The 26,257-nt window shown below is 38.4% G+C and overlaps 1 protein-coding gene across 13 annotated transcripts in view; it reads right to left on the bottom strand.

Annotated features, from left to right (window-relative positions):
* The window catches only part of agrn (agrin), a 208,220-nt gene that overhangs the window by 42,343 nt on the left and 139,620 nt on the right, over positions 1-26,257 (bottom strand). For 10 of the 13 annotated variants that reach the window (XM_043224201.1, XM_043224202.1, XM_043224203.1 and 7 more), the window contains 8 exons: positions 19,870-20,091; positions 14,068-14,268; positions 13,002-13,202; positions 5,136-5,278; positions 4,900-5,005; positions 2,769-2,885; positions 1,540-1,704; positions 745-888 (listed from right to left, as the gene is read on the bottom strand). In XM_043224201.1, the coding sequence (XP_043080136.1) occupies positions 745-888; positions 1,540-1,704; positions 2,769-2,885; positions 4,900-5,005; positions 5,136-5,278; positions 13,002-13,202; positions 14,068-14,268; positions 19,870-20,091 (1,299 nt within the window). The remainder of the gene's footprint in view (positions 1-744; positions 889-1,539; positions 1,705-2,768; positions 2,886-4,899; positions 5,006-5,135; positions 5,279-13,001; positions 13,203-14,067; positions 14,269-19,869; positions 20,092-26,257) is intronic. The other 3 variants (XM_043224204.1, XM_043224212.1, XM_043224213.1) reach the window with 1 other exon arrangement.

Raw genomic sequence — 26,257 nt, 5'->3', positions numbered from 1 at the left:
TATAGTTGAATGCAGAAAAAATTAATAATTTGGTAATGAGACAAGGCTTGATGCCACAATATTTAGTTTAAGTAGCTAATTATTTGGAATTTAACCATTTTTATTTATTTATTTACATAATAGCTGTAGTTTCAGCCTTTTAAGATAATTATAATATTTAATAATTTATCATTACAATTAAATCAATTATTCAAATAAAATTTTATTAGAAATTATTCTTATTATTATTATATTCTGAATGAATAAATAAATATTAAAAACTGTTTTAATGCTACAAGTGATAATGTATAAAAATGTATATTTATTTTCAGACTTGCAAAATATTACATTTAACAGTGTTAATAAATTATAGTGTTTTTAGGGATTAAAAATCTAAAAAATATGCATATATTGATCCAAAATTGCCACCCTACAGTATATATGTAATTTGTCTAAATTATATTATTTCTATATTCTATAATATTTTGTCTGAATAAATGAAAACATCTATAATGACACATCTCTCTGAGATCTTACCATCATGCCATGGTTCTGACATGACACCAAAAGCCTTATTCGTCAAAACACTTTTAATTAACAAATGCTATTTAATTAAACAGAACCATAATTTTTATTATTTCTACATGTACCCAACATTGCGAAAAACACCTAATTATAATTCATAAAGTCACAACCTAGCTGCATCAGAACTGCAATCCTGGAGAGATTGTCTATGTTTTGTGCTAATTAAAATCCCGGCGTTACCTTTGTCACAGCCGTTGGCTCCCATCTTGCTGCCGTCGGGGCACACGTTGCATTTCATGCCCTTAACTCCAGGCTTACATGAGCACAGCCCTGACATCTGCTCACAGTCGTCACGAACCGAACCCACTCCATCACAGTTACACGCTGATGAAGAGAGAGAGAGAGAGAGAGAGAGAGAGGGAGAGGGCTGTCAGCCTTATCTGCTTGAACAGTTTTGATTAGATTCCTTGTCTCTTTCTCTTCAATTTCACTCCGACAAAAACATCCACACATCCACCAAATGCATGCAGGCAATCTGAAGCTGCTCCGATCTATGACCTCACAGCTACAGCAATAGCGCTCGCTCTGTGTCAATGACCGCAGCCTGGTGGAGTTCAAAACAGGGTCAAGAAGCCCTGGGGTGAGTGCGAACGCGGCTACAGAATGTGCTAATGCTCCGAGGACCCCTGGGACAGAGCACAAACTGTTTCAATCACGTTTGTTTTTCTATCCTCTGCTTCGTGGCGATGTACAAACACACGAATACGTGCGTCAGAGCTTTATTGGTCTGTAGGCAGAACTTATAGGTCAAGCCACGTTGCACTCTCGCGCAGTTCCCATTACCCGCCGTGGCTCGGAGGCTTAACTCCAGACGCTTGTTTTGACAGAAATCGCATTTGAGGCCGGAAGGATAGCGCACGTTAAACGAGTAGGTTGTCACTTCGGATTTCGGATTAGAAAGGAACATTTAACACATTTAACAGAAAATGCCCCGAAAGCAAATCACCAGGAAAGAGAGAAGAGAGGAACGCTTACGTGTGCAGCCACTCATGTTCTCTGTAACGATGCCTCGGAAGTTCCAGAAGCCGGGTTCGCAGCGGTCGCACTTGGGTCCCCCGACGCCGGGTTTACAGGAGCACTGACCGCTGGACGGGTCACAGGTGCCTCCGTATGAGCCGTAATGATTACACTGACACACACCTGAGGAACAAGAAATCGTGAGCTACACAACTGCAATCAGTCAGAACATATTTTACTTTTAATACACAACATAGCAACACATTGTCCATCCATCTATATTATATATAAGCATTTGGAATCGGCCAGAATTTTAAAACTGGTTCATCCCAACTTGAAAGTGTATAGGTTCACCCACTCACATTTTAGATAATTAAACAATTACTTTTAAATATTTATTATTAAGACTTGTTATGTTGATAGTTCAAGAGTTTTGTTTTGCCACTGCCTGGATGAAATGAACAAATGACTAGTAAACACTTATTTAGTAAATGCTGTAGAAATGTTATGTCATTTTATTAATATTAATGAGCCTATAACATGTCCTTTCTCCACGTCAGATCATTCCAATGTGCATAACTATATTCGGTCACTTTATATTAGGTGGCCTTAACTACTATGTACAAAGTAGTTATTGTGGTCATATTGTATTGCAAAACCATTTTTTCTGCTATTGAGGAGGGATATGTGTACGGTTAGAGACACGTTTTGGTGGTACGGGTAGGTTTAAAAGTGGGTTAAGGTGTAAGGGATGGGTTAACGCTGTAATCATAAATTTAATTGCAGAAATTAATTACAGTTGTAATTTCATATAGGTATTTTTTTTCATGTATGTAAACAATAAGTTCATAGTATCAAATTATTAATTTAAATGGAACTACACAGTAGTTATGGTCAGCTAATATAAAGTGGGTCTCAAAATGGCAATGCTCAATTTTCAACAGCCACAAATGTAACATGATTCTTCAGAAATCATGCTGATTTTAATATGTTTGCTGGAATCTCCCAAGCATTTTTTATCTAAATTCTTTGTTGAAAAGAAAAGGCTCAAAAGAACAGCATTTATTTAAAATAGAAATCTTCAGTAACATCATAAAGGTCTTTACTGTCTCTTTTAATCAATTTAATGTCTTTGCTGAATAAAAAGATTCATTCCTGTAAAAAACAAAATGTTTGGCTTCGCTTATGTGTGATATTTAACGTGACTCAATCAAACCCAGGTAAGGGTTCATGGTGGTTATACGTACTAGGACACCCAGCAAGTCCAACACCCTGGGCAGCGGTCTTATTGTCTTGGCAACATCCATAAACACTTTCGCTACAGTGCTGGGAGGCGACGAGCTCTGGAGGAGCTGATATGATAGCTAGAGAGAAGATGCAGAGCAAACAGAGGTGGGTGGGGGAGAGAGTGCGAGAGAGACATATTGAGATCCACAGCGTTCTTAAGACAAATTAAAATAAACAATCCAAGCTGAAATGCAATTTAGTACAACACAATAAGAATCGCTTAAGGAGCAGAGGTGGGAGAGCCTGCATCTGGCTGCCAGATAACAATTCTATTTACAATTCCTGACACCAATTCAAAATCAGGAAAAAATGATGCTATTACCAGCCGTGAAAACAAACAATAGACCTCTCGTCGAATGTCTGGTGGGTGACATTTGACACATTCTCAGGGGCCTGTTCTCTCCATTTGTTCTCGTCTCTGATAGCGCCGTTTACACCTACGCCGCAATGTCAAACAAAGATTTATGGACTCCAGGTTTATGGACGCAAATGCGCAAGAGCGCAATGTCAGTCCACTCTCGCTATAAGCTAATTATACTATTTTAGCGTACCCGGCTCACATACGGAGGAAGTTTGTTGCGGTGTTTAACTATAACGTTGTGCCTGAGGCAGATGGCAGGTGCCTATTTGTCTTATCGGTGCTGTCATTTGTTTCCCAGTCTTTCCACGCTTGTTCTGTTCCAGCGCTTCTTCTCTAGGCCATTGAACTGAATGGCTGTGAAGAGGCAGGTTTGGAGTTCGGAGCTAGAAGGACTAGGCTGTCGTAAATCAGGGGCCGTCGGCGTGAGAGTACACGTCCTGGGGTATAATAGTGATGTGTCACTGTGCCTTTCACAGCATTTCGTGGCTCCAGAGATGGGTTTTGTCCACACCTCATTAAACCTCTCCTCTCTGCACTGAGTCCATTATGACAAAGGTGCTTTTAATTTGATCCTTTCTTCTCATCTCTCTGCAATTCTTCACCATTCTCTTTCTAAACTCGTTTGTTCTAAAACACAATCCTTTCTGGCGCCAACAAGGTGCTGCTAAAAGCGAGACTGATCAGCTTAGATGCTTATTTTTATTGTGTGCCATAGTTTATTGGTGAAGTTAAAGGCGTAGATGAGGTGAAGACTGTCTGCCAAACTGTGAGAACACATTACATGTTAATAATACAACAATTTTGTGCAGAAAATGCCATGCTAAACTGACCACACCACATTAAACTGAAATGAAGACAGAAGAGGGTCATTTTGATGCTGATTTAAAATAAATGTTTTAATAAATCATTGTCTTTAATTACCTAAATGAAGTAAGGTAATACAAAATATGGGAAATACATATTGAAAATGGCAAAAGAATAAATATTACATCAATTTTAATAGCCAAGCGCAGAGAGTCACAATCAGCCAACAAATTGCAAGAGGCAGCTTACAGCATCCTCTGATCTTCACTGCAAGGAGACTCTGTGCAAGGTTGTCTAGAGGTCACCGAGACCTAATTTCCAATTAGTAAAAAGCAGCAAGGTGCTCTGGAGGCCCGTCAGCTCTCAAAGGCATGGGTCAGAAACTGGGGGAGGAGAGACTGCGGCGTGCATATCAAATGCAGGGCCCGATGAGATTTCCATTGATCTGAGCTGAGCCAATGGGAAGCAGATGCCAAAAGCTCCTCACACCGGTTGAAAGTTCTCCAAAAGGATTTATTTTCCACGGCCACTGAAGGAGCATGACTGATCTGGCTAGAGGGCCTGTGAGGCTCTGAAGCAGAAAACTCAGAGTTCGAGAAAACCATAGATAAAGGATGAGGGGTGCAGCGAGCGAGCGGGGGAGAGAGAGAGAGAGAGAAAAGAGAGCGCATGTGCGCACACAAGTGCAGTCAAGCTAGGCTTGAAGCCTGAGGGAATCTCACACTGCTCTGATCACAGAGCCACGCTCTTCCTCTCTCTGTGGTAGATGCTCAGGTCTGGACTACACAAGCCTCCTAAGCTCAAAGAAACAGCGCATTCTGCTGCAGCGACTGCAACAACCATCCTGACAGAGCTCCTGGAGTGTTCATTCTTCAAATGACTGAGGAAAACATAAATATTAGAGGAAAGAAAAGGTGCTGTCTTACTTGGGCAGGGACCTTGGCTCTGGAGCAGCAAGTCCATTTGCTTCTCGCACCTGGCCTTCTTCAGCTCACACTCGCTGGTGTATGTGTTCCCATCAGAGCCGCACACCTGCAAATGTTCACGGAGAGGTTAACCCGCCGCGATTAATGGGTTCAAGAAGATTTAGCACGCATTTTAACGAGTCAAATGCTTGGGCGGCACTCTAACTGGAAATGGCGAGGCGTGTGAATGGACATACTGGGCTGCGTGGCACTGTCTGACAGGTGAAGTCACACATGCAGCGGTCATCCTCCGTGTCGTCGTCCCACGATCCGCCGTAACGCCGACAACGATCCTGCTCGCAGGTTTCAGGTCCAGAACCTGAGCCTCCCGAACCGCAGTCTGTTGGAACACAAATATCCTTATTTAATTCATAGGTCATTTATTGATTTGAACTGTCCTTAAAGTAAATCAATCATCATACTAACTCATACTCATACTAACTTAATGCAAACACTTTTAAGAATGAAATCTGATTATTTAGTCTATTTATGAGGAGGGCGGATGCATAACTATGCCAACATTTAACTTTTTTCGTCTATTCTCTCTGATAAACACATTTTTAAATACCAATTATACCAATTCTAACTAAAAACCCTTAAGTTTTAAATGACAAATATGATTGTTTATCATATGGTTGATGCATACAGTTTTGTCTAAAAATATTTATATTTTTTCGTCTTAAAAAAACAAGACAAATGTTCTATTAATTTCTTATAAATAACATACACAATATGTATTAAAATATCCATATTAAACTTCCAAACCCTAAGAAAATGGGAAAGACATAACCAGATATAACCAATAAATGGCCAGCATCAAATTCTATAATACTATGTCTAAATTAAAAACAAACAAACAAACACTCTAAACACTTTGATTAAGTTTAACTGACTTAAAATGAAATAAAACACTAAACTAATGCTAATGCTAATAAATTCAAACAACACATTTAAATGTGTTCTTAAATTATTACTCTTTTTAAATAATTTACTTCGATGACCATTAGATAATAGCAAAGATGATCTAAATGTAAAAACGATGAGGTACCGACACACAAACACCCATACACAGCTGTTTTCCTCATAAGAAACACAAGGCAGGTCCCCAAACGTAGCTTTGTCCACACAAAGAGCAATAACCCATGCACAACCTCAATTTACACCATATAAAAGAACAAACAAAATCACTAACACTGATTTTAGGGAGATAAACAGGCAATCTCACACGAGACCTGCGATCTGAGCGTAACAGCGGGTAAGTAGTTTAGAAGTCACAAAGAGCGAAGACAAATAAGACACACAGACACTGGGGACCTCATGCATACACATATTTGCATATCAGTATGCCGCACATTGTCTTCTAATAAAATAAAAATATTCCCAGGTACTCAAGCATCTTGTTTTAACTTTTGCTGCCAAGAATTAATGGACAGTGCTTGGCAAAGTATTTAGACATTCCACGCATATGGAGCAGCGAATATTGAGATTTTCTTCACGTTGGAGTGAAGATTGAAGCAAAGGCACTGCTGGAAGAACAAGATAATGACCAGCTATGGAAATACCCAGCAACTAACAAAATAAATTAAACAAGACACCAGTGTGCCACCAGCAAAGTGTCTCTCACATTTCGATTAGAAGTGAAATAACTCACAATCTGTGATCTAACAGAGGAAATCAGTGTAAACGGGTGTTTCACAGCCATCTAGCTTGAAGTCAGCAATCATACTATATTATGCCTGTGCGAGTTCAGGGTTAGTTTCTGTGTGTGAAACCCCAACGGATAAATCTCGATTCTCTCCAGGATCCAAACTTCGGAGATTATGGGTGAGGAAATCATGAGGGTTTTTCTTCAGATGAGTCGCCTCATTAAACACACTCTTATCTAGCCTATTTAATTAGAATTAAAGTTCATTAGTCAACAAAGCTGACTTGCTGGAGATATAAAGCACCACTCTTTGTAACAGAGCATTACCGTTTGTTATTTTTAATGAAAGTTGCAGAGCAGCTTAAAAAACAAACAAACAAAAAAAAAGTAAAAATTGCTGCAGTTCATAACTGCGTATTTGCCTTCATTAAAGAGCAAAATATGTATTTGCTGAGAAAAAAATCTATATCTACACATCTGTATCTTAGCCTACATACATAGTTGAAGGCTGCTGAAAATTTAGCTTAGCATTTCATAAATAAATAAAAATTTTTAAATATTTCCAAAAGCTAGGTTTATTTCGACTTATTTAGCAATTTTGAGGTATCTTCACAACATTGTATTATTTTCTTTTAAGGGTATTTTCTCTGCGGATTTTCTCTGCAATTAATTGCGATTAATCAGGCAATTTATCATTAGCATCAGGGAAACACAAAATCCGCAAGTCAATCGATTTGATTAATGAGGAAAAACCAAAAGCCTGTGGATGTTCTTTCCCACGTCTCCATTACGAGTTAAATGCGTTCTTTTCTTCACATGCAAAGCTTGGTAGGGCAACCTCGTGCACCCTGATGGGAAAATCGATTGCGTATAGGTGGAAATGCCACTTAGCATAAAAAATCTCCTTAAACAGATTATGAAGAGGGTCACAGTAAAGGCTAGGGGGTTGGCCAGCACTGATACGTCTTATCAAAAATCCACACTGACAGCCTTTGCAGGGTCGATACTCGTGGAGGCCATTCAATTCATTAGCCCCAGCCTGGAAACAATGAAAGCACTCAAGCCTGAAGCCCTGGCCACAGTGATACAGAGAGCAAACGCACTCACTGTGTAGACATCAGGTTTCTGCTTCAGAGCATTAGCGATCCAACGCTGTGATGAAGAGATTCGGTATTTTGCTTAATGTGAGCTGAGCTGAATTTACGCCTTAGGGCAAAGTCTTGTTAAGATCAGCCAAGAGACTCCAAGGGGAAAGAATGTAGCATTTGACTATGATTATTACAACCTTTCTCTTTTTTTACACACCAATTGCCTATTATTAAGACACAGCAAACAGAGAAAAGAGTTAAAATGCTTCACGCTGCACATACTTTCACAACAAATACATTTAATAACTCAATAATAATAATACACAATAAGCATTCTATCATCGCCAAGACTGCACTACTAGGAAACGAGGGAAAAAAAACTAGAAAAAAATAGTAAATAAAAACACCTTTTTATAAATTACTATTTTTTCTATTTTAATAAAACATAATTTTAAATATTTTAACTGACTGATATAAAATATTCTTAAATTATTTGTTTTCTATTTTTATAAAACATTTATTCTCATGAAGATAAATTTCAGCATCATACTTTAATAGAAAGCTATTAATATTTTATCTGATTGATCTAATTTAAACATTATAAATGTCTTCAATGTCATTATTGATCAATTTAATGCACCACTGACAAATAAAAGCAGTAAATTTCATTAAAAATTCTGTTTGGCAAAGGAAAAAAACTTAAAAGGTCAGGTCAGATGTTCAGCAAAAATATTAAGTAGCGCAGCTGTTTTTAAACATATAATAATAAGAGATATTTCTTAAACACCAAATCAGTGCATTAGAACAATTTCTGAGGGTTCATAATTCTTATGTAGCTCAATAAAAGCCTATATCGATAATTAAAGATTTTTAATACATTTCTAGTGCACTTTTAATTTTTTCCACTACGTCAAGCACACTTTGCACAGTAAAAATGAGCTCAGCGCAAAAAAAACGAGCTTCTACACAGCACTGTGTCTTCTTATACACTCAGTGTAAATACTATAAACTGTAATTTAAGAATATAAATAAATGTGCTGCTTGCTTTTGCGTGGGAAACAGACCTGATACCACGAGCAGTTCCAAAGCCGCAAAGCACTTTTGCTCTGCAAAGACCCATTACAGATTCAACGCACGCTCTCATCCCCTCATCAGCGATACAGTAAATAATACGCTTAAATGAAGGTTTCTAAACTCTGACTCTGATAAACCTGACCACTGAGCAGCAGCGGCAATCATTTCCATATACGAGGCTCTCCGGGCCACCTAAGCCAAATTGTGCAAGCTAAGCACAAGATGAAAGCGTTTACGTTACCGTTTCTGTTGTGCGCTAGCAGAAAAAAATACGCTACGTAAAAAGGTGAATAAATAAACCTGGTGGAGTGAGTGGATACGGGTGGGGGAGGAGGTGCTAATTAGTTTCGGTCCTTTGATGTCAACGCCACCCGCAAACCTTTCAATTAGCAAACACCAAGATGTGCACATCAGCTGTCCTCAAAGCCCTTTCCCGTCTCTTTAACTCAATCATGTACTTACGGGGTCCATTTAGCCATGCGTTTTCCATTAAGACGGAGAGCCGAAGGAATAAAGAGTGAGCTAAGGTGAAAGCAAAGAGGGTAAACAGGCACAGAATAACTCCGGTAGAAAAAAAAAACAGATGGTACCATCAAGAGGTGAAAGGTTTTTCTGGCCGATGAGGAGATAAATGACGGGGAGAGGAGAGAGATATGGGGAGAACGGGGAGGAAAAAAAATGTCAAGCGGGAGCGCGGCAAGGACAGTGACCTTCAGACTTAACTGCTAGTTTGTTGCAGGTGGCTGGCATGCCTTACAGTGAATGCATAACTCCCATGAAAACACACACACACGCACACACACACAGACCTTCTAAATGTCACACTTCACTTTGGCACACACACACACACACACCTTGTCTACCTCTCTCTTCCTCACTCTCTTTTTCATTTGCCCCTAGAGTCAACATTCACATTCATCACAAGTTGTTGACCTCTGTATCTCAAACCATGGGTATACACACACACACACACACACACACACACACAAACGCAACCTTTGGCCTTCAAGATCGGCTGGATGTTTAGTTGTAGTTTTGGGCAACATTCAAAATATTTGCAATATATGTGCAATTGGTGACATAAATTTTGGAAAACTGTGAATATTGTGACTTTCTTGGGACATTTGATTTGATAAAAGGCATGTCATGACTTTTAATGACATAACAATATTAACATAAATCTTCGCTCATTCTCAAGTTGATTTGAACCTGTTCCGCAGAAAACAGAAAAGTATACATATTAATATTAATATCTCCATGTTCGTGATTGGGTATGATAATTTGACTAGACATTGGTGGACATTTTGTAGAAGTTGTAGCACTTTTACAAGACCAAGATCAAATCACTACCAACAGAAATTCTAAAACAAACTTCTAAATTACTAATTCAAAGGATCGACCACTGACTGTAATGTGGATCGCAATGCATCTACCTCTTAATGCAATGACCTTGGTGAACGCACTGGGCACACACATTGAGTGAATCTCTATAGAATAGAAGTGGAACTTTAATGGAGCTTTAAACTGGGGTGAAATCGGGGGTGGGTTTGGTAAGAGGTACACCTAAGCCAATGAGGGCAGACCGGGTCACCCCCTGTAGGTAAACCGTTCCTTAAAAACAGTATTTTCAGATTTAAACTTCAGCAGTAAAACTGGCAATAGAACGTGTAAGTTTGATTCATTTCATGCCAATCAGTTCAAACTGATTTGATTCAAAACCGTTCCAACAATACATCAGTGCTGTATTGTTCAAGTAGAGAACATTAATATAAAAATACGAAATATTCTTTTTTGTGTTAATTATTTACGAAGAATACTGTGGATAATATGCCTACATAATATTAACTAGACTTTCACATATTTTATTTATGTGCAGAAACATTTGCTGGATGTTTACTTTGTTTTATAATTATTTAAAAATAATAACACAGCTGACTACAATGGATTAATTTCTTTTCTAAGTGAACATTATCAACATATCAACATATTTACAGATAAAAAAAGTTACCATTTTAAGCTATAAATCCCAGCCCTAGTTGGTTGTTTTCTGTTTACTCGTGATTTGTCTCCTGTAGATGGGCATTACTGAAAGACCTGGACAGTAGCTTAGAGTAATCGTAATGCTGCCAAACATAAAGAGCAATAGGGCATCCTGACAGCATGCAGAAGTTCTTTATGAGAAGATACTTGTGTGTAACGGATGACTGCACGCTCTCTCCTGTTTGCCCTCTCCCGAACTCTCTTCTTGTGGGTGATCCAGAGCGTGTACCGATGCTTCATACGCTATTATGTTGCTATTTCCAATGCATAATCCTATTTAGTAAACGTATATTCAATTAAAAGCGGGCCTCGGCCCCAAGGTGATGCTCGGTTCTCTCATATCGCTTTGTCTGTGTCTACAATGAGGCTGACTTCAGACTAGCAGAGTGTGAAATTAAACAGGTGATAAATTCACCGCTACGGCCAGACGCAGGGAACACTGTCATTTTTCATTACCTCCAAATAAAAGAGTGAGAGAACACTGCCATTTCTTTCGTATGACTAATGAACATGCGTATTGAAACCAGGTCTAAACAAATGAATAAACCATCTCTGAGTAAATAAACAGCCCCTTTGGCCCCTCGGAGAAAATGTTTTACTTTGACACTATATTTTGTGCCCACGACCGCAAAATCATACCAGCCATCACACAAATGGAGTGAAAGCTAAATGTAAGACAGACAAAACAGCTAAGTATTCGGCAACTTAAAACCCCTTCACTATTCTTCTAAATAGAAAGACCTGCCGGCTGATGTGTTTTAGCCGCTGCGGTGTTGCATCACTAGTCTAGAGAATAAATTGACAAAGCAGGTGTCACTGGCCTCTGGGCAGGATCTATTGACCGGACCCAGATCCCACAGCCTTTAACAGCAGCTCCTCCACAGCTTACAGAGCTGGAAAGAAAGGTCTGATGAGACTTAGAGGGGAAAAATGTCTGATTTGTTATTTATTTTCTGCCAAACAGCCTGCTGGGAATTTCTTAATTGAGATATTACATCAGGATTTACATCATAGGGTGCATTATACAGCAATTTATTATACACAGAGCTACTTTATAGATTGCATTGTAGTCTGTTACTGATTTCAAATTACATGACAAAACATGTAGTTTGTAACCTCATCCATTGCATTAGGCATTTTAATTAATTAGTACTGTTTACATGATATATGCGTGTGTGTACTGTGTATATTTATTATGTTTATATAAAGACACACATAGAGTGGATTTACATATATATTTATATTCATATAACGTATATTCTTATAAATATCTTTAACATATAAACGTAATAGAGGTTTGTGTGTGCATTTATATATACATCAATAAATATATACAGTACACACAAAGCACAAATCCAAATGCATTAAATAAAATAATAATATTTGTTTACGTGCATGTCATGTGACCATTTACCAACATCAGTATTGCCAGTAGCATTGCTGTCACAGAGCAAGAAAACCTAACCAAAGTGTAAAAATGCAAGTAAAAATACATAAAAATTTTATACAAAATATAAAAATAAAATCTAATTTTTTCGAATAGCAAACAATGGTCCCAGATTGAAAAGTAAGCAAAAAGCGAAAAACAAATCGACTTAATTAAAATCATATCGCCAAAACCAAGAAAATCACATTTTCCTTTAATTTATTTCTCTGCATGCCACATTAAGCGCAGACTTGTCCAAATGTTGCCTTGCATCTCAATCAGCATAGATTTAGGTGTCATCATTGGTTCACTAGTTCTATATTGACCTCCTTTTCTAGCCAATCAGTCGAAGACGGAATCTGACATCACTCCAATAATCATTAGCACATTTGTGTGTGTGTGTGTGTGTGTGTGTGTGTTTTATTGCACACGTATTGTAAATATTACACACACATATGTACTATTTAATAAGTAAGTACAAGTAGGATGCATGGTACCATCTATAACTGCATCAAAACCAGAATAAAACTGAATCTCAAACACTAACACAACAGAGAACGACGGAGAAAAGGCAGAGAACACAAGACGCATACTGATGCCTGCATTTCATGCTTCAAATATGATGGGTCACTAAGTGCAGTTGATGCAAGGTGGTTAAATTGGCCGCAATAAACTGTTTGGAGTGAATGTATTAACTCGGCTAGCCCTGAGTAGAACAGTGAAAATCAGCAAATAACAGGGAGTTCAGCTCCTCACTTATCTTGTGGAATACATAAACACATAAACCCACCTTCATCACACACGCCAGCTTTGGCCACCTCAATCTTCCCCTGTTTCTTGCAGGAGGCCAGCCGCAGCTCGCAGTCGTTGTTGTAGGTGTTGCCGTCGCTGCCGCACACGGGTTTCACCGGCTGACCCGTGCACTGCTGACACTCACACTTGTTCTGGACGCACCGCGCTCCCCAGCTACACACAGTGCTGCCACAGGTTTCTGATCACACACGCACAAATCATAGGATTGGATAGTTCAGACACAAAAATAGATGCAAAAAACATGTTCACACCTCAATAAACGTCCTCCCGAAACTCCAAACGCATTCACATGGGATTCGGCTACGTAAAAAAAACCTCCGCGTAAAATCATGTAGCATGCATGATTTGGAAAGAGTGCTAAAACAGTTTCTTGTGTTTTGACAAGAAAACCGCACTGCAAAACATTTTCTTCAACAGTATTTTGTCTTGCTTTCTAGTCCCACATAATTCAATGAATAAAAAACCAAAACATAATTAGCTTGTAATTTAAAACTGTTTTTCATTTATCATTTATCTAGGACTTTTTCTTTCAAAACTTCACATTTTCTCGCTTAAAGCATCTTGCATAGAACATGCACTGCAAAAAAATGCTTTTCTTGCACAGATCTTTGTCTTGTTTCCAGCAAAAATATTCTAAACTTCTTATATTAGGAAGGAAAAATTTTTGGTCATGGTGAAGATGATTTTGCTTTTCCCATTGGCAGATTATTTTGCTTGTTTCAAATTTGATTTCTAAATGCAAGGTAATATTTTATACTTTATACTAGAAAATTTGATTTAAGAATTTTTAGATATTTTGGCTGGTAAGATTATAAAAATTAATTTTTTTTTTTGCAGTGTGGGATTTATGCATAAACAAACTAAATAGATAAGCTTAGTTCAAGAGACGTCTGGAGAAAGTCAGAATAGTGCAAACTAAAGAAATTTTACTGGAAAACAAAACAAAAATACTCCAGAAAATGATTTTTTGCAGCAAACGCAGACTGATGAATGAACATGTATGAAGGTGAAGGATGAACTGATTGCTGTTTTTTGGTACTCACTGCATTCTCCATGAGCCACCACTCTGAGATCCCGCTGTTTAGTGCAGGCTTCCACGTTCAGCTTGCACTCGTTCTCGTACGTCACCCCGTCGCTGCCGCACACGGGTTGCCGTGTTTCCAAACACCCTTTGGGGCACACGCACCGGCCAGTCTGAGCGTCGCAGATCGCGCCAAACGAGCAGTTGGTGCAGGACTCATCTGCTGAAAAGGAAGTATGACGTCAACAGTGAGATTCAGGCTACAGATTCACACCATCGCTCACTAGGATCTGCCTCATCTGCCCGGCCGCCTGTCCGCTTTATTACAATCTCTCTGCAAAGTCTGGGCTAAAGCATCCTTCCATCGTGCAGATGGGAGCAACACTGCTCTGTTTACATGCAGGAACAGCAGAGAATCTAATAACGTCATCCATTTCAACTGATGTTGTGACTTTAGACACAGTTACAACCCCCATGACATGACATTGCATTTAATTAACCACATGTCAATATTAACAGAGGAAACCCTCCCAAATCGAGCAATTTTTATAAACATTTTTTACAAGAAATAAATTCTAATATTAATATGATAGAATGCACATATATTAACAAAACCATGTAACTAATATCATATATTTTAGATGTAAAATGTATGAAACTGTTTACATGATTATATATATATATATATATATATATATATATATATATATATATATATATATATATATATATATATATGACATATAGTACTTATTTTATTTACATACACACTATATCTACCTATGATTAATTATTTGTACAGCACTATATTTATATATATATAACATATATATATATATATATATATATATATATATATATATATATATATATATATATATTCGGCTGAGGACGTTATTTAGCTATAGCCTACTCTCACAGCAGCTGGAATAATTAAATGTCAAAAAATCATTCAGATGGTGGATTGTAATCCAAGAGTAAATTAAATTAAATGATATTCCATTTATATTTGTATTTAAAAAAAACAACCCGTTTTAAGGAAGCATAGTTTGCTTTTTGGGTTAAAAGAAATAAACTTCGAATTATGTGACAATTAGAGATCAGACTCTAGGAATTGTAATCTACATGTTAATACACACTATACTCATAGTCAAGCAATACTGATGTTGTTAACATTAATAGTTTGTGAAAAAAAGAACTGGTAGAACGATTTATTGTATTCATTTTTCCTCACTTAATTGTTCAGTATCTGGTGAAAAGTCTTATTTGGGTCATATTTCCAAGATGTAGTTTAAAATCTGTGATTACTAAGTATAGGATTCACCCTGGTGCGGTGACAAAACATCAGATTCATCTGCGCTGAAGTCACCGGAGCACAATCCACGCATGGAATAAAATTCCCCAAGGGACTACATTACCAAGTTCAAACATAGATGGCAACAAAGAGGCAAAGCTTACGGACTGTAGCTTTAATATAAAACGTATATATTAAGAAATGTTAGATGTGTTCTAAAATTATTACATAAAACAAAGCATTTAAAATAATCGCTATTAATGGATATTAATTGCAATATCATGCAATTCAATTAACTAAAGACATCGTTAAATAAAGACATCGTTCTAGTGCTATTTATTTCCTTATTACACAATTTATATACAGGTCAGAGGGTGTGATTAAGGGTTTTAATGCGTGTGTTTTTTTATTAATCACAGTGTTAAATTGACATCCCTAGTTCTCAGATATCTTTCTATGATTACCGGAGCCCAGTTAATCAGTAAAACAAAATGTGGTTCCAACTGGGAGAAAAGGAGGGAGAGAGCATGGCCGGTGACAATTACACCTGGGGGATTGCATTAGAGCAACTGCTATCACATTCAATTAGTGCTGGGGTAATAACAGCACCTGATTTAGTGTTAATGGAGAGAGGTCCTCATGCATAAATCTCCGGTCTCTCTTCTACCAACCTGTTTATTGCACATTAATAAAGTGACCTCACCTCCGCTCAGGATCAACCTCAGGGACTGCGCTCGGCCGTCTTATTAAAAGCAGCTGCAGCATGCTGCCCAGCGGCCGCCCAAGAGCGCTTCGACGTGACAGTCCAATGCAGGCCGATAAATCACATTCTCATGGCTGCTGGTATTCTCCTTTATCAGTATGTGTGATAAAGGCATTTCTTTATCAGTTGCAGCATGTTTCCATGCTTTCACGGCCTCGGCAGAGGGGAGCGCAATAGATATGGCAGTCGGTTACATATAAACAGAGATCCAACATACAGAGCTGGATCCGAGATACGGTTACAGACAGAGGCCATTAGGCCAGAGCTTAGCTTTATGGGAAACAACAAGAAATTCTGTCTATTCAGGACCAGAAATGAAAATTGTGCCATCATTTACTCACCCCTCACGTCATTCAAAACCCGTACGGTTCTTTCTTATTCGAAGCACAAAGAAAATCTTGAATAATGTTTCTCTCTTTTGTATGCAGTTACAATGAATGGGGACTAGAGCTTTCAAGCTTCGAGCAGAACACAAAAGCACCACAAAAGTATCATAAAGTTATAAAAAGGTTTGTACCGTTTAGGTGTCAAATATATGTCTTCACACGGAAACTCTGAGTGGGAAAAAAAATGAAATTGAAGTCATTGTCGAGCTGAGTCATCAAATCATTATTGACTGAATCAGCCTGATATGAGAATGAATCATTCAGTTTGGATCAATCAATTCAGAACGTTATCACTACTTCTGAAGTTTCTTTTTTTAGGTTACTGAAGTAAAATTTAAACTCTAATTCAGTATGTTACTTGCCCATTGTCTTGAATTAGCGCAATACTATTAATTTCAGGGAAAAAATTATCTAATTTTTTTTTTGTTTAAGAAAGCTAGAATGAGTGTTTCCAGATTTTTTTTTTGTTGTTGTTGAAAAATTGGTCAAATGTTCAGAACTTGTGTTCAGAAAATGAATTTTCTACGTAAAAAAAAAAGAGTATGTTTTACAGGTAAATACAATGTCTTCCCACCTATAAACTTCGGTTACTTGCCTTTTTTCATTAATTGTAAAATACCACCGATTTCAGAGCAAAAATTGTTTCTACATCACATTTTTTTAGCACAGGAAAGCTAGAATGCATGTATTCAGAACTAATGGTTTAAATGTTCAGAATTTAATTTAATTCTAATGAAAAAATGGATTTTCATTCATAAAAAAAACCAAAAAAAAAAAAAAGTCATACAGGTTTGGTCATGACAAAAGTTTCTTTTTTGGGTGAAGCATTTCTCTAAAGACGAGTGGTGAGCTGCTCTCTTTTGCCCAGAGAAAGGAAGGAACATTGTTAATGTCAGTTACAGAACAGCAGTTTTTGTGAATAGCCGTAAAAATCCCCTGGTGATTGGTGCTTGGGCAAGGGCACCGGCTCTATTAGTCTGCTCCATCTCCTCCTAGTTTTTATTTACTGCCCTCTCACTCCTTCCACAGCCTGATGATTTTTCCTATGCTTCTAGCTCAGTGTCTTGCAGGTAACCTATATTCCCCAACTGTGGTCAGTAACATTTCAATCACCAGTAAAAAGTGCTTATTTCCTGCTGACTCGTTGGCTGTTCTTTCATTTCCTTGCATATAAACATATACGTATTGGTTCTCAGAGGGGCAGATATCAAATACTTCATTACGACGGCACGCTTTTCTGTAGCTACGGCGACAAGGTCAGCCGCCACTCAAATGTGCGGGAAAAAAATCAGAATAATAAACAACGTCAGTCACATCTCTATCAGACTGCACCTGAACTATAAAGATAAGGGCATTTATGAGTCTACCCTCTATGCGGCGTGAAGAAAATGAAATGAAATTTGGCCACGAGCTCATCATACACCCACTCATGTGGGTGCATTGCTACCAACGGCGACCCACATACAAGCTTTCGCGAACAAATACACACAAACACAGCTGGGGTCTTAGTGAGGCAGAGGCTGTGGTCTGAATGGGCCTAGATAATTAACGGTGATAATAATAGAACTCACTTGTGGTGGTGAGTGTGGCTGTGTACACAGCACTAAATGAACAACATTTCCTTCTGTTTGCAGCCGCTTTTTATTGCCCCTTTCCATTGACACCTGCTCCAGAGAGGGGCCGGACCCATCAACATCGCTGTGATGCTGTAATGGGTGGATTTTTTTTTCAAACAACAGTGATTATTTCCAGCTGGAAAAACCAGGTCAATACTGTTCAAGGTGGTTAAGCTTGTTTATGGAAAACCACAGCTGGTTAAAATGTAGTCATCTCTAAATTGCTTGTCCAACATGATCCAGCAGGTCTAAACTAGTCACGTAGTTTCGCAGTTCAGCTGATTAACCATCTAGACTGGACCAAACAAAACTGGACAAGCTAATAAAACCAAGCACTGCAATTTCAACTGGATTAGTTTTCAGTTCTTTCTCAATGTATGTATTTTATAAAGCTTAAGAAAACTAAAAGAAAGTAAAGAAAATATTCTAATTGCATATTTTTTAATTTTATATATATATATATATATATATATATATATATATATATATATATATATATATATATATATATATATATATATATATATATATATATATATATATATATATATATATATATATATATAGGGTCTGGGTGTTAGGTTCAAAAATGAAATGATCTTGCTCATATTTATATTTATATATAAGGTCTGATTTTTGCTATTAACGAACCATAAACTATGACTTTTGCCTCAAAATCCTAATTTGCTGCTTATTAATAGTTAGTAAAGTAGTTGTTAAGTTAAGGTATCGGGTAGGGTTAGGGATATAGAATATGGTTATATAGAATATGTGCTTTAGAAGTTTTAATAAACAGCTAGTTAACAGTGAAAATCTCTATACTAAAGTGTCACAATTATCTTTTATTTACAGGTTTTCACTGATAGTGGGAAGCCTGTTATTACCTTCTACACATCGAACATCACGCCTGCCATTCCAAAACAAATCTGTCAAGCTCAAGCATTTCTAAAGTCCTCTATTTCTAGTCCTGAATCATCACTTTTAAGATTTCATCCATGTATGCATGAAAACTCGACTTTTTGGCCCCAACCAAACCTTTTTCTGTGGGTTAAATCTCTGTGGGTAGTTAAGCTTGTGTTCCAGAAGCCTGTGAGGAGAGAGATATCACTCTCGTTTGTCATTTGCTATCTGGCAACATATATAGCATGATAGGCGGCGCTGCAATAAAGGACAACCGTGGCCTATAGCGATCTGAGATGAATTGTACTGCTACCAAATGACCCCCGGCATCCATTTCAAACTCTTCACTGGAGGCAGAGCCAATACACACACACATGTATTAACCGCAAACACATGACACTTCTGTCGACACAATAGCTCTAGCTCTTTCTGTTTGAACTTAAGCCGACAGTGAAAGGGACTGGCTTTACAAAGGGCTAGCAGAAGTTTAGCAGAAAAAGCACCCTTAATATTCCCCTCCCAAGCACAAAGACAGCCATCAAAAATGATTTACAAGCCTTTTGTGAAGAACACACATAAACATGCGTTTGTTTGGAGGGCGAGCAGGCCTCTGCAGACTTATCTGGAGCGCGCTTACAAAAGCCAGACAAAAAACCCATGACTCATGCAAACAATTACTGTGAAGGATGCTGCCCTCTTTAATTCTAACTTAAGTGCATCGTTTCAAAAAAAGGTTGCGGAGGAGGAAAATTACAGTCCTCTCTCGAAATATCGGTGGAGTGCTTAAGTGCAGGGGGTGGACGGGGATGAAAGGCAGTGAGGGAGTGAGTGGCACCAACGTGTGTGTGTGTGTGTGTGGACTCACCACATGGTCCTTTGTGCTGCATCTGTATCTGTTTCTGAAGGGCACATCCCATGGCCTTCATTTGGCATGAGCTGCTGTAAGTGTGCCCGTCGCTGCCGCAAACAGGGTCTTGGTCCTGCGGACAGGCATCTGAGCATTCACACACAGGCTCGCTGTTCTTAACCACGCACACGGCTCCGAACTCGCAGGTCTTCTTCAGGCAGGGGCTCTCCAGGTTAAGATCTGCCCCAAAAAGCAGAGAAACTAGTTATCATTCTACTTAGATTAAAATGGGAAAGACATGGAGAAAGGGAAAGAGTTAAGGTCACTGAATTCAGATGACATTCCACTTCACAGTCTTTAATCAGGATTCTCTATACATTGTGTTGTGACTTGTTTGAATTGCCATTGTCCATTTTCTACATTTAAACCAGTGAGACACCAAAATGCCACTTTGATTAACTCTATATCAAACTGGAGTGACTCCAGTTTTCCATTCACACATAGCACAATAATTTATTGGATTCAATACTGCATTTAAATGCAGTTTTCGTACCAGTAACCACTGCATGTGAAACATCATTCCTCTTTTTCACCTGTGAGAAACCGTTGCTATGATTATCTTTACAGCAAAATTGTTAACATCTGGAGTAACTCCAGTTTTCTGTTCACACACAGTACAATAATTTAATGGATGTATTCTCACATTTAATTGTGGTTCTCTATAAACACTGCAGTGTTGCTATGATTATCTTTATATAAAAAAAAAATTGTGTCTTGAAGTGACTCCAGTTTTTTGTTCACATATGGTAAAATAATTCAATAGATCCACTCCTGATTTTAAATGTGGATTTCACATCAATGCACCACTGCAGCGTATGTGTGACCTATTTTTTATTAGAAACTGATTTTGAAAATGAAATTGATTTTGGACACAAAACGCAATCTTTTTTTTTGACAACCCAAAACACCTGATGGTCTGAGAAAATGTTCTATGAACTGCTTGCTAAACAGATATGCACTCTGACTTTGCAGCTGTAAACATGCAGCCGATTAGAGCATCCAATCAGAACACTAACTACTCACATGTCATTTCATGCATCCCTAACCAAGCCTCCCTCAACTACAGACAGAAGGCAAAAAAGACAGACAAGTAAAACACAAAGCTCATCCCAGAAAAGGGAGAGCTCTAGTTAATAATTCAGTGCGCTGGGCTACAGCAAAGATATGAAATATGAACATGAAAGAGAGTAGCTGGGACTCTCAGTGGTGCCACAGTAGTTCCACAGTAAGTTCATTAACTGCTGCAGTTAGTAGACAGAGGGCCGAGGGACAGTGGGACTGAGCACAAGCCCTGTTTTTGATGCCAACACAGAAGGAAAGAAAAAGAGGAGAACGAAAAGAAGTGGGTCAGCGGTGATCCAGCACAGCTCACTATACTCCAGAGGAGAACCTTTCGTCACCAAATGGCTTGATTTCTCCCAATCTGAAGGAAATTTTTATAGAAAAAGGTAAAGATAAAAATGAATGTACAAAAAAAGATTGAGGAGGTTTCTCGGGGAGATTCTGTAAAAGTAATGACCCTCATTTCCATTCCAAACCCGAGTGATGTTCTTTCTTCTGTGTAAAACAAAAGCAGATGTTAAACAGAATGTTCACGCTGCTCTTTTCGCATAATGGAGTTTGAACAATGTACCTGTGAACACTGCCTAAAATCTTTTTTTTTGTGTTCTACAGAAAGTCAAACGGATTTGGCATGACATGAGAATATGTAAACATTGATATAATTAAATTTTCTTTTTAGCTTAACTGTTTTTTTGTTTTTTTTTTTATAAACAAACACACAACATGCTGCACATTTGTATGCTTGTGCTCCATAGCTGCAGGTTGAGAAAAGCTAGAAGAATAAACGTGATGTGTTTGCACTTTCACACTAAGATTAAAGACATGTCAAAATAAAGGGCAGCCCTTCAGGCACACTCAGTATTGTATGAGAGGTAAAATGACAGGGTGACGGCAAATGTTTGCAGGTGCATGCTGGTTGGCATATGGTGTGTGTGTGTGTGTGTGTGTGTGTGTGTGTAGAAGATTACATGTTTTTGACTGTTTGCTTGTGAATATGTCTTTGGACATGTATGTACATATAAATGAGAACCCCCTCATCTCCAGCGTTTGATTTAAGAATGTGTGTGTGTATGCGCTGCTACTCGTGCAACACACACGGTGTAGTCACCGATGTAATTTATTTCTGGATTAGATGCTATCATTTCCAAATAATATTACAGACACTCAGATACATTTAATATTGCAAACAAACAGCTATCATACCGCCTTCAGATAAATCAAATACGTCCCTCTCTGTAAAAAATAACTTTCTTTTCCAATATGATATGAACACATAAGGACAAAATAATGAGAAAAAAAATAATTAACATTATTGAAGAAAGAAGAGATTTGCTGTGTTCCAAAGCACACTGAGCTGCTTAAAGAGGCTGCCTTTTCAGGAATGCTAGTTAGGGCAATATGTGGTTTTCCAAGGTTTAATACATATATTAACCATAGGTTTTTAATTTTATATTTAGTAAAGCTATGGTTAATTTATTGTTACCAAGTTAACAACACTATATCAACTATAGCAGCCGCGTTTTTTAAGATCTATTTGTAGGGCTGCATCATTTGCCAAAAAAAGTATTCAACAATTTTTTTTATTATTACTAAGGAGTAATAGATTACTACTTTTCAGTGAAATTCTAATAAAGTAGATCCTAGAATGCTTTTCAGCAGGCTAAAATAAAATGCATGATGTCAGTGTTGATAATAAACTTAATTTTCAGTCAATACTAATAAATCGATACAAATAGCTATAGTATAAATAAAAATTAACAATTTGGCTGTAAATTTGCTCAGCATTTTTACACATTTTAAGTCTCTTAGAAGCAGGCTAACAAAAACTATACTGAAATGATGGTGTAGCCTACATACAGTAGAAAGTTCTAAACTGGTTACTAACAAGATTCCAAAGTAGTTAAGATGCAGTCTTAGAAGGCAGCTGACTATGTAGACAGAAGGCAGTGCCTTAAACATTACTTAGCAAGAGTGAGACCCTCAGACAGACTCATGGCTTTAGTAAACTGCAAAAGACCGGGGGGAACGATTTGAACGTAACCCCTCTCTAACCTCTTCCTGGCGCTCACCTATAATTCTGTCTCACATCTGAAGGCGGCAACCAGGGAGAAGTGCGTATCAAACACACATGAAGCACAGCGAGCATCAAAAGACCATGATTAGTACTCCAAAGCATGTTTTTCATGACAGAAATCAAGCAGTGCCACACACACATCTCTTTCAAACCCACACTGCAAACTGCTCGGCTAAGCCAATGAAAATAAAAACAGAAGTGGGAAGTGAGCAGGTTACCTTCCCGACTGCTGTGTTCCTGTGCCAATCTAAAAGTGTCCTACAGTAGAAGCTCCTCTAAGAGAACGTTTCCGGCTATTGATTTCTCTGCTGAGAACGAGAGCTTAAAATACGTCTTGAACTGGCACGTAACTGTGTAAACAGTGGATCAGTGCCTAATTTCGCAGGCCTTGAAAGCGGGCTTTTCCTCCAGATCTTCTCTCTCAGCGCCTCTCCATCTGTGCCTTCTAAGCGCCCGGCTGGAGGACAGCAAGATCAGGCTCATCAGTAAAGCCCTCATGGCCTTCAAAACGCTTCAGTGACCCGTTTCCCAAGGCACGAATCCTAAAACCCGAACTGCAGCCTTCGATAATGCTTTGTCCCAAGCCACCCTTTGTTTCCTTAAAAAGATGAAAGAATCACTCTCCTTTAAAAAAAAAAAAAAAAAAGAATACGAAAAAAGTAGATATGAAAAGAATCGTTCACTTGTTCAGTTTCTCATTTTCAGTTTTTTCGTCTCTAGGGGATGGAGGAAAAAATCTTGCAGATTTAATAAGTCAAGGAAGAGAAAGTTCTCGGAGAAATAATGTTACATGCAGCCACGATTACATACTTCATAAAAAAAAGCAGCCTGGCTTTGGTTATTGAGATGGCTTGCATATTCTTTCAGTAAAAAATGAGGCCTTTTCGGAGCCTCTTTGAAATAGTGGGCTGCCATCCCCGAGGCCTGTGCTGCAGTGCCAGTCTTCAAGGACTCCAGCTGTAAGTTGGATGACAGCCATATGCCTCGACGGGACTGCCACTGGGACGCGATGCACGTAGAAAGGAGAGCATTTGAAGTTTTTTTTTTTAGAGGTTAACGTATGTAAAAGAAAGGAAAGCTGCGTAAGCGATGTTGGAAAGTGGTGGAGGACTTTAATTAGGAGCCTGTGTGTGGAAAAGCGGGTCTAATAATGAGAAAGTGTGAAGAAATAGCGGGCCTCGGAAGAGCTGAGTAATTGGTGCGATCGGGCCCGAGAATCTCCGCACACCTCTGACCCCTGTGGTGTTATAGAATATGCGCGTTGTGGCTCCGCCTCCCGCTCTACATCCACACTGCAATTTAGTATTACATTATGCATTCGTTTTAGTAGTTTAATTACTGCTGCCACTGAAACATGATGTTAAGGACTGTTAGCACATAGTAGGAGATTCTCCTATTGAGAGGCATCCCTACATGCTTTATCCTGACACGTCGCCCACCCAAAGGACACTCCCACTCACATCTCACCACCGTTGCGTTCTATTTAAAGTGCAGGTCTCTAAAGCCAATGAAGATTTCTTTAAGTTGGTTTGCAGGGCTGTCAGAATGCAGACAGTCAGCCAACACTCACTTCAGGGGTTCCGGTAAGCTCCTTCAGTTCAGCTCTGGCGCAAAGTTAGTGAGTTTAGCCCAGTGTGAACGCAGAGAATTATTCCTACGATCTGCTGTATGCACGCTCATGCATATGGAGATATCGGGATTACAGAGCGTGTGAATCGTGATACAAACAGTTGCACGAGCGTCTCCTCCAACTCGCCGCTCCCTCACATCGCGCCAATATGAGAGGAGTTTGCGAGTTTCGCCAAGCTGTGCGTGTCTCACTTTTTTGCGTCTGCATATCAGAAGCAGCGACTTCCCTTGCCACGTCCCCCTCGGTTCTGTCTTTCTCTCTTTCGTTCCCTACCTTCCCCTTCAGCTTGAGGGGAAACATTTATGAGCGTGTAGGAGAAGGTGCAAGGGAAAGGGAGAGAAGAAAATATTAGCATGACACAAGCAGAAATCCCCCCAGAGGCGGTGTTTGGTTTCTGAAGGAGTACTTATCACCAAACAATGGCTTCAAGGGCGTAGAAACTTTCTCCCCACGCATTAAGAATTTAACCAAGGAACTAATTCCGTTGCTCTCCCCGCACCGCAAGGGAGGAAACGGATGAGGTGAGGCACCGTGAAACTGGACAAGCAAGAGGAGCGGAAGAGAGAGAACAAGAGACAAAGAGAGGGGGAGAGAAGGGAGGACAAAATAAACCACGCAAATTAGATTAGCTCGCTATCTAACGCTGGAAACATTGAAAGTAGAGAGGGGTTGGTGAAATTTTGAACTTGGGGATTGGCTTTCAGTTTATGATTGTGAATTTGAATTCAAATGGCTGCGTCACAAAGGATTTGAATTGAAATTTGCATCAGAATGAAAAGGAAGAGAAATTTACTTAACTGCAATTCAAAGCATATCAACAAACAAATCACATCAGTACTATTATATGCTTATACTACTTTATAATAATTATTAGACAATTCATTAAAATCAAAAAGAATATTGACAAACAAACCAATCAATCGATAAAAGCATTTTCTACATTTAACTGATTAACAAAATATTAAAAAAATTGTATATATGTACACACATATACACATACAAAAAATAGATATAACATATATAAGATATAAAATTTGAGACAAAATGTATTAAATAATAATAATAATAATAATAAAAAGTAAAATCAAAATGTAAAAAAATGCATAAACTAATTAGTTTATGCATTTTTTTATATTTTGATTTTACTTTTTTAAATTCAAATTACAATTCTGCAGCCAGTTTGCTACCTCAATTCAAATTCAGCAATTGAACTGGAATTTTGAAGTCATTCATAATTCAGTTCTGAATGACACAGAAGCCTGAAAACTGAGCACAGAGCGAGACGGATCCATGGATCCCTTCAGCAGAAGGGCGTCACACAGGCAGACGTTAAGACAAGCACTGCACATAGCACTCTGAACAGAGAAGAAAGGGAAGCAGAGGAGGATGAGGGAATGAGGGAAAACGAGGGGGAAGGCAGACGTGCATTACAGAAGCATGCTCTACAAAGAGCCTCCTAACAAACACACATAACAGAAACTGACGAGGGCTTTCCAACTTACAACAGCGACCCAGATACAACCCTTCCTCACACAGCGAGGTGCAAAGGTTCATGCTAATTACAATCACGCTACTCTGGC

This window comes from Puntigrus tetrazona, chromosome 23 (genome assembly GCF_018831695.1).
Source record: "Puntigrus tetrazona isolate hp1 chromosome 23, ASM1883169v1, whole genome shotgun sequence".
Taxonomy (NCBI): Eukaryota; Metazoa; Chordata; class Actinopteri; order Cypriniformes; family Cyprinidae; genus Puntigrus; species Puntigrus tetrazona.
The sequence above is the reverse complement of the archived record's forward strand: the minus strand, read 5'-3'. Positions and strand labels throughout refer to the sequence as shown.